Source organism: Danio rerio, chromosome 23, assembly GCF_049306965.1.
Source record: "Danio rerio strain Tuebingen ecotype United States chromosome 23, GRCz12tu, whole genome shotgun sequence".
In the NCBI taxonomy this organism is placed as follows: domain Eukaryota; kingdom Metazoa; phylum Chordata; class Actinopteri; order Cypriniformes; family Danionidae; genus Danio; species Danio rerio.
This window is the reverse complement of record NC_133198.1, coordinates 46,049,843-46,060,000: the sequence shown is the minus strand read 5'-3', so window position 1 is coordinate 46,060,000 and position 10,158 is coordinate 46,049,843. Positions and strand designations below refer to the sequence as shown.

General features: G+C 42.4%; 1 protein-coding gene across 1 annotated transcript in view; it reads right to left on the bottom strand.

Annotated features, from left to right (window-relative positions):
* The window catches only part of LOC101887009 (uncharacterized), a 14,292-nt gene extending 4,948 nt beyond the window's left edge, over positions 1-9,344 (bottom strand). The window contains exons 1-2 of the mRNA XM_009297118.5: positions 8,811-9,344; positions 7,789-8,336 (exon numbers count right to left, since the gene is read on the bottom strand). Coding sequence (XP_009295393.2) covers positions 7,789-8,236 — 448 coding nt within the window. The 5' untranslated portion in view covers positions 8,237-8,336; positions 8,811-9,344. The remainder of the gene's footprint in view (positions 1-7,788; positions 8,337-8,810) is intronic.
* Between the last annotated feature and the right edge of the window lie 814 nt (positions 9,345-10,158).

Below are 10,158 nucleotides of genomic sequence, written 5' to 3'. Positions count from 1 at the left end.
GTGTGGACCGAACAGGCGGGGGAACAGGGGATGCTGAACTAACACCCTTTGAGGAGAGAGTTGCCTCAATTGTGGGCGACACTTTACTGTCTGGAGTAGTATCTGTGTCTGTGGGAGACACAGATGTATTAGAGGAACACTTTGTTAGGGCAGTATAGCAGCACCCCACCGTTCTTATTGAGGAAGCACCACCGGCATTTTAGCTGCCCAATATCCCGCTCTACAACTGACCGAGTGCGAGAATGGGCATCATTGTATCTGCGCTCTTGGTCAGTTTGTGGGTTGTTGAGGGGGGTCAACAGCCACGTCTTTAATAGATAACCGCGGTCTCCTGATAATAATTACACTCAAAATTCATTCATTCATTTTCTTTTCAACTTAGTCCCTTTATTAATCCAGGGTCGCCACAGTGGAATGAACCGCCAACTTATCCAGCACGCTTTTACATGGCAGATGCCCTTCCAGCCGCAACCCATCTCTAGGAACATCCACACACACACTCATACACTACGGAGACATGTAACATGTAAACTCCACACAGAAACTGACCCAGCCGAGGCTCAAACCAGCGACCTTCTTGCTGTGAGGCCACAATTCTAACCACTACTTGATAAATGACTCAGACAACCTTTATGTACCATCATCCAGTCTAAACACTCCATCAAACTGAACACAGACGCTTGGCAAAATCCACCAGCCTATACACACAGCCAAAGACTTTACTAAACACACTCGCCTTAGACTCAGAGAGCATCCCGGAATTAAGATTAGCAGATAATACAGCAGTCAGACTGAAGGCTGTGAGTAAACAAATGTGCCTGATAAGCAGAACTGTATAATGCCGTAAAAACTTTGCACACATTCATGCCATTTAGACAGAAGTTACAAAGGAAAGTGAAAATTTAACAATTACGAGGACATGAAATCAGATTTATCATTAATAAAATCATTTATTAATTTTCCTTTTTAAGTTTAGGGCACAGAGGAAACCCACGCCAACAAGGGGAGAACATGCAAACTCCACACAGAAATGCCAACTGACCCAGCCGAGGCTCGAACTAGCGATCTTCTTGTTGTGAGGCCACATTTCTAACCACTGAGCCACCGTGCTGCTCCAGACATTTTAAATTAGCCTATTGTACATCAGTAATCACAATACTGTGAAACCGTGATATTTAAATATCGGCCCATGCTTACTTTAAACACTTATAACTTGCCTCATAAAAAACAGACATACAAAACAACCCAAAGAGAGCGTGCTTATCTTGACATGTAAATCACAATGGTTATACAATTAGAGGGATACAAAGTTAGCGTTAGCTCTACTATAAAAGATCTGGGTGTCATATTAGACAGCAATTTAACTTTTGAAAATTATATCCTATGTCACAAAAATTGCTTTGTTTCATCTGAGAAATATGGCTAAGTAACAAAGTATGCTATCCATCTCAGATTCAGAAAAGCTAGTCCATGCTTTTACGACTTCTAGACTGGATTACTGTAATGCTCTGTTTACTGGCTGCCCAGCATCCTCTATTAACAAACTTCAGCTAGTACAAAATGCAGCTGCCAGAGTTCTTACCAGGTCTAGAAAATATGATCATATCACCCCAATTTTATCCTCCTTACACTGGCTGCCTGTTAAGTTTCGTATTGAATTTAAAATATTGCTTCATACATATAAAGCTTTAAATAATCGAGCTCCTGTTTATCTATAACCAACCTTTTGTCTCGCTACAATCCGACTCGCTCTTTAAGATCTCAGGGCTTCTGGTACTAGAATAGCAAAGTTGAGTAAAGGAGGTCGAGCCTTCTCATTTATGGCTCCTAAACTCTGGAATTGCCTTCCTAATAATGTCCGAGGCTCAGACACATTCTCCCAATTCAAAACTAGATTAAAGACCTATCTGTTTAGTGAAGCATGCACTTAGCGGGTTTCAACACAGGTTTCTGCATCTTGTTACATACATATAAAGCTTTAAATAATCTAGCTCCTGTTTATCTAACCAACCTTCTGTCTCGCTACAATCCAGCTTGCTCTTTAAGATCTCAAAACGCAGGGCTTTTGGTAGTACCTAGAGTAGCAAAGTCGAGTAAAGGAGGTCGAGCCTTCTCATTTATGGCTCCTAAACTCTGGAATTGCCTTCCTGATAACATCCGAGGCTTAGACACACTTTCCCAATTCAAAACTAGATCTGTTTAGTAAAGCATACACTCAGTGCATCATTTAGCGGGTTTCCACACAGGGTTCTGCATCTTGTTTATATACACTATGAACAGCAGCTACCCTAATTATTCTCTTTTTTTCTCCATTTCCACCTGGGGATAGTCTTCCCGAGGCCCTCAGACTATGCAGAGTCACTGATTCGATCTAAGACCAGCGATGAGATGATCCCAAGGTTTCCATATCCTGGACCAGGCCATATCCTGAGCAGATGATGTGGTGGTCATGGAGGAGTGGAGAGAATGAGACTGATTCCTGTGATGCTCCAGGGACAGACGAGTCTTCGCTGAGGCCAGCTTCCAGCCTCCGGCACCTAGACTGCAGCTCTGCACAAGACATTTGGCCAGTGGAGAAATTAAAATGGTCGTGCCCATCTGAATCCTGTTTCTATCTAGGTTTTTTTTCTTTACTTTCGCCAATTAGTGAATTTTTTTTCCCCTCTCCGTTGTCGCCACTGGCTTGCATGGTTTGGGATCGGTAGAGCTACGCATCGATGAATTTGCTCTTCAGTGTTTGGACTCTCAGTAGTGATTATTAAAGCACACTGAGCTGAGCTAAACTGAACTGAACTTAAACACAAAAAAACTACACTGTTCCAATATAGAACTTTTTCTTGGAATGCAAAATTACCCATGATGCTTTGCGTGTATGCGCAAGGAGAATGCGAAGAACTTCCGGTCGGCAGCTGATTTCTTGTAAACAGTCACATTTGGACAGCTTTGAAAAGATAGTTTTAATCTATTTTACCTGCTTTTATCCTCTTTGAACTAATACTGTTGTCCATCAGCAGCATCTCCTGGACTGATCATTTAAAGAAATGCAATCTAATAGGATGGAAAACAGCTGCTGTGAGGCATTTTCCCCTCGGTGTCAGACGGCATCTTCTGCAGTTTAAATGAAGCCTCGTCATCGCTAAAGTCAACATTTTGTCTTTATTTTAAATATATAACCAGCCCAAACAAATGTAGTTCACCAAAATGTTTGACACACACACACGTAGCCTGTACTGTGCCACTGACACACTGATTTAATAACTGTGACAAAGTGAAAATATAGGCTAGTGTCATTTCGAAATGACAGAAAAACACAAACCGTGGTGAATACAACACACGAAATAAAACACAAACGGCTCGCGATTAGAATAAACAGCAAATCAGCCCGCAGAGTATCAATAACAGACTTTTATTGGTAATTTTTGTAAATTGCACGACTTTCCTACCTCTTAAGTATCATGCCAGTACTCTGGTTTGCTCTCTCTCTCTCTCTCTCTCTGTGTGCGTGTGTGTTAAAGCAGGGGTTCTCAAACTTTTCAGCCCGGGACCCCCAAAATAACAGTGCCAATGACTCGCGACCCCCACTACTTTCGTAAGTGGTCATAATCATACAAACGTTGCACACAACACTCACACAAACCAATCAGCCTATATAAACACAAGCATATTGACAACACAAAAAAAGTGCAACAGTCCCATATCATTTTTATTATGATTATTTTATATTAACCTCATCTAATTAGACTGGTGGGCACAATATTTAAGTTACATCCCAAGTCTTTTCTTGGTTTAATTTAGGAGACTGCCACTTACACATCATATTCCATGTTTAGTGTCCTGTATGTATTTTAAATGTAAGCGAGTGATGTAACGGTGTCAGAAAGTTTAGCTAGTGCTGTAGAATCTGGTGCACTGACGCTATTGCTTTGTCATCGCTTTGTCATTAATCTAAAGTAAAAACCCTAAGGGTTGCAATCAATGTAAAAAAAAAAAAATTATAAAAAAAAATAAAAAAACCAAAGGCTGATGGCTTTTTGTTTGGATACTGTATTTTTTTATGTAACTATTTTTTATCTTCTGTAGGTTATGGATTAGCAATGGTAATCATAAAAGTTTATTCAAATTTTTGTAAATCACCAAGCGACCCCCTCTCATTATCCCGCGACCCCCCAGGGGGTCCCGACCCCCACTTTGAGAACCACTGTGTTAAAGAGCCGCTAAGCTAGAACTAGGAGAACGTTTTTCTCATATTTCTGACGCGCTTGAACCACATGTGACAGATTATAACGGCTTTAACAGACACATTTCTAAGTTGTGTGTCACAAAAACACTCTGTTATCCATTAAAAACGTTATTGAAACCCATTTTCGGAGCGCAAATTACCAGTAGTACACACTGTGAACGGAAGTTTTTAGTATTCTACCGGAAGAGGCTGGTCGCTATTGCGCCCTCCATGCAGCAGCCATGAAAAAGGCCTATACTACGACCTTGTATGTGAAGCTGCTTTGACACAATCTACATTGTAAAAGCGCCATACAAATAAAGGTGAAATGAATTTAATTGACTTGAATTGATACACTAAAATAGAAAAGAACAAGCTTCCACCTTCCTGTTTGTCCCTGGTGGAGAGAAAAATATACAGTGACAATCTCACCAGACAATCCTCACATTTACACCTTCAGGACTTTCACAAATGCACACAGAGCACACCTACAGCAAACGCAGGACCTGCTGTAACCTGGGCTTTTGGAGAAATCTCCGAGGTATTGTTGAGTGCTCGTGTCCCCTCACCATTTCTGTGTGTGTGTGTGTGCGTGTGTGTGTGTGTACGTGTGAAACTCGCCTGCTTCATCGCTTCAGGTAAACGTCAAGGTCTTTGAAAAACAGGAGTGAGGGACTCCAAAGGAATTAAATGTAATTCCGTTTCATGCCCTTTCAGACACTCGACTCGAAGCTTTCGAGAGAGAGAATCGGATGCTTGTGGAGGTGAATGTGAATGAACAATGGTAATGTAAGGGCTTTTCAGCATTTGCTTCATGTTTAAACTCCACCAACGGCATTAAAAAGGGAATTGTGTGAGTCTATTATAGGCTTCTGCTGGGTTTTACATTTTATTTTTGCAGTGGAAGCTTTTACCATGATATACTTTACTGGATTACTTCATTTTTAACCTAAGATGACGAAAAGATGACTTGAACAGGTAAAAAAACAAACTTTAGTTTTGCTTTCAAGAGTTCACTCTTAGCTGATGATTGGTAATAAGCTAGTTTGGCATGCTGTCCCGTGAGAGAGCCCTGAGCTCATGAGATCCTCAAGCCTGGGGCTCCCTCCCGTTGCAGGGTGAGAGGGGAGTTTGAGCTCAGGTAGATCTCGAGAACCCCCCTACCACCCCCCTCCTGCTGCTTAAGGATTGCTAAAGTGGTGTGTTGCTGAAGGAATTCAATCTGGTGCTGATTTGGTTTAGTCAATTTACTCAAGTCTCATGTTTTTGGGACTGTGGTAGGAAACCGGAGGACCCGGGGAAAACCCACGCAAGCACGGGGAGAACATGAACTCCACACGGAAATGCTGTCCGGCTAGGTAGAGACCCGAGCCGGAGGCATTTTTGCTGTTAGGCCACAGTGCTAGCCACTGGGCCGCCGTGCTGTCCTATAGAAAAAGAGGAGGAGAGGGGGTGGAAGGGGGGATTCTTCAAGACAAAAATGACTAAGGCCGTACTCACACTAGGTACAGTTGCCTCGAACCGGGCCAAAGCCCGCTTGTCCCCCCTCCCGTCTCCCCCGACGGCCCGCGCTCACACTACAAACGGGCCTCGGCACGCTTACGTCATCGCTGCTGCGCTGTTCAGTGAGAAGCGCTCTCTCACTCAGCAGCACAGTGGAGATTTCTCTAGTAATATCGTTTCAGTCGTTTGATATGCCTTCAAATATTTCGCCAAACAGTCCTTAGGGATGCGGGGACACGCAGTCAGATATTTCGCCGAACAGATCCGCCACTTTTGGCGCTCATAAACAATCATAAAGCTCTCGTGCTGCAGGAATGAGGAGGTCTGCTGAAGCCGCGCAGCTGTCTTGCAGTGAGGGGTTTGCGTCTTTAATAAAATACGGCAGTTTGCATTCACTGAACAGTAATTAATAAATCCATATGAAACAGTCCCATAAAAGTCACGTCTCGCTTTCAGTTTCGGGCTTTGGCGCGTTTTGCACTCACACTACAAAGGTACCGCGCCAAAGCCCAAGTGAACCGGGCTCAGGCACACCTCTTCCAACTGGGCCAGGGCCGGCCAAGTGAACCGTGCTTAAGCCCGATTCAGCGCACTCACACTTCTCAAACGATCCGGGAAACGGGCCTGGGCACGGTACGGATGGCATAGTGTGAGTAGGCCCTAAAGGTAAGATGTTTGGTTATTTATAATGGGTTAGGAATAGTCTGATTGGTGGTTCGTACATTAGCTTGACTCGGGGACAGCCGTGTCAATCATAAGCACGTGATCCTCTCGAAATTCGTTTATGAATAAACTTCACTTTTTGTAGTGATTTAGGTCACACTTTTTGTGATGATCTGTTTGTTTAATTTAAGTTACATTGCCTCCACATGCCAACTAATCCTCATTAGATTATAAGGAGACTGGTAGGTTGGGGTTAGTATAAGTTGACATACTCAAACGGACCATCAAAATAAAGTGTGACCTATTTTATTAGTTATTATTCATTCATTTTCTTTCAGCTTAGTCTCTGACTTATCAGAGGTCACCACAGCGGAATGAACCGCCAACTATTCCAGCATATGTTTTATGCAGCGGATGCACTTTCAGCTGCAACCTAGTACTGGGAACTACGTACTATGTAGATCTGCTACAGGGGTTACATTATGTTTACAGCAGCGTGTTATATTCTCAGATGGCATGTCTGTGCACATACTGGCAGCATACCTGTCAACATTGGGATGTGAAAATAAGAGACCCAAATGGCTAAATCTGTTCATCTAGAGCTGTTTTATTGTAAATACACAGTTGAAACGGTCAGAACAATGCTTTCATTATTATTAGCAAAGGATAGAATAAATAGCAGGTGACGCTGTGACGTAGTAAGTAGTGCTGTCGCCTCACAGCAAAAAGGTCACTTGTTTAAGCCTCGGCTGGGTCAGTTGACGTTTCTGTGTGGAGTTTGCATGTTCTCCCTGCGTTCGCGTGGGTTTCCTCTGGGTGTTCCAGTTTCCCCCATAAGTCCAGACATGCGGTACTGGTGAATTGGGTAGACTAAATTGTCTGTAGTGTGTGAGTGTGAATGAGTGTGTATTGATGTTTACCAGTGATGGGTTGCAGCATGAAGGGTATCCCCTGCGTGAAACATATGCTGGATCAGTTGATGGTTCATTCCACTGTGGCGATTAATAAAGGGACTAAGCGGAAAAAAAATGAATGAATGAAGTTGAAATTAATGTTTAGTCGGTTTGACTGAGATGTTGAAATGACTTGAAAAGTAAATTTAATTCAACTAAAAAAAACTTGCATTTAATTTTTTTTTTTAATAAAATAATCAAACTGAGGCAGCAACAATTGTTTACAGTGTTTACATTTGATGCATCAATATGCACCAATTAGGTACAAAAGTCTACCTCTTTTTCTTAGTGTGTGTATATAAAATAGTGCAATGTTTAAATTTGCTGCACGCTTGCATTTCAGTTCGATCTGTATCTCGCTGAATGCACATCCAAAACACAATCACACACACACATCCACAGCGTTTTCCCTGTTGTAAAGTGTTAATTATATTCCCAAACAGCACTTACCCACAAACTCATGCACGAGATCCTTTACCAGATGTCCCACAATCGCGTACGCCACCGCCACCACCACCAGCGCAGCCATGACCAGATAGAGCACCGCTTTGGGCAGCGGTATCGAGTCCCTCTGGGGCGTCCTGTAGTCCGTGTACTGCAGGTCACCCTCCGAGTACGAGTACTGAAAAACATGCTCCATCCCGGACGTGTGATTGGAGTTCAGCGGCGGATGACTGGCGCTCATCCCGCTCAGGTCGGGCTCCAGAGCGGTCACCATAGTGCTCGTCACCGCCTCCACCCGGTCCATACTCTGATGGACAAACCCCGCTGATTTATTCACAAGAGGCAAGATCTGAGAGAGAAAGTAGCTCCAGTCCTTGATGGCTGTGGTGTTGCATAAAAACATAATGCCTTTGGATGCTAGCCTGTCGCTTCTAGTGGAAGTGACCTCCGGCATCACCAGTGGATGTAGATGCGCCAAACTCTTGCTGAAGTCCCGTTCAGTTTATCCACATGCCTGTTTCCTCATACAGTACATCAGCAGGCTATTTACCTGGCTTTATAGGAAAGAAGCTGAACTAAAATGATTTGTACATTAAACATTGGTAAAGTAAAACGTTGAATTAACATTTTAAGAACATTCCGAAATTAAGTTGTCCTATTTTCCACACACAAACATGCCATTTAATGAGTAAACGGATTAAATGTAAATGAATGAAAATGCTGCAGAGCTTTAATTAATGCGGCGTATTCTGTTCAGAGGATGCCCAAATTTAAAGTATTTCCTATTATGCGACAATATGATGTCCAGACAAAAAAAGTTGCAAAGAGGAAAAAGTGGAGATTAATTCAGCAAGTCTCTCTTTATATTCGTTTCAATCATATGAAGAAAGTGTTTCACTATTATAGGACGTTTATGAAGATCACTCTAGGGAAATTAATATCCAAAATAAAATGAAAGCAATCCTTCTTTAGATGAATAATGATGCAGTGTGATGTGAGTTTTGAGTATGAATGATAATAAACCATACCTGATTTCAAATAAACGTCTATTTATAACAAAAAACAGCCTTCCCGGAGGAAAAAGTAGTCCCACATAGACTAAATGCCATCTTTACGACGTTTATAAAAAGTCGTCGATAAATATATCCCTCAGCAGGTTATATCTATTCGTCCTTTGCATTCGTCTTATTAAAACCCCCAAATTCATGTCATTCTCAAAGAAAGAGTTTTCCATATGAAAAAGGTCACCCAAGACGATCGTTCTAGTCCACAAAAAGTCCTTAAGAGTAATAATAATATCCCTCAGCAGTCGACGAGCCGATCAAACATGCCGTCAACGCGTCAGCATTTTCCTCAAACACGCGCGTCAATTTTTCTATCCTGTGGGGTGGGAGATTCAAAGCTGAACGCGTTGAGGATGGTAACGAGGGTTGTATTAAGCGAATCTCACCCCGTGCTGACCTGAAAAACGGTTTTTCGCATCCTTTTCCCCCCTCTCAAGGTAGCGTAAGGACGCCGCGCCACTCTCTGCCCGTCACCACCGAGAGCGCGCGCAAATCAGCACTGAAGGGAGCGCGTGAGGAATCCTCATTCACAAAACCCCGGAGGTATAACTTCGACAAAACAATCATGATGTGTGCTTTTTGGGTGTCATGTTTCCAGTAAATGACTACATCATTGCTGACTGTGTCTTATGTTTTGCTAATATTCATTTTCATGAAGGACACGGCTGAAGGAGACGAGGAGACGTCAGTCATGATTTGCCAGTACTGGTTTTTGCAGCCAATTAATAATCGCATTTATTCACTCACCATCACTGGCAGGCTAATAATGTGACACCAGGCTCAGACTGCGTGTGGTACTGGTAAATCACATCTATAGGAGTCGTGTGCTCATATTTGTCTGACTATTCTGATATGAGATAAGGAGAAAACAAAACCATCCTCCATGTGCTGACCTGTGATTTCATACTACAAAATACCACTAAGGAAAGATAGCCTATAATTGTGATCAGTTTCACTGACAGATCAGCATCAAAAGTAGCCAACTATAATGCATACTTTCTGAACATTTTACTTATATTAGTATAGCATACCCTGCATACAAAACTGAGGGTCTTACACTAGAAACGCTAGGTGGTTTTAACCCAAATATAGGTAAAATATGCATAAAACCAGCTGTTGGGTAAGACAAACAATTAACCCATTAAAAAAAAAAAAAGTGTATCTAGACCCTCTACCATACCTTTTGGCTTTGTCCAAGAGTTAATCTCTTTTTGGGCATCAATCTTTAAATCATTCATTCATTTTCTTGTTGACCTAGTCCCTTTATTAATCTGGGGTCGCCACAGCGGAATGAACCGCCAACTTATCCAGC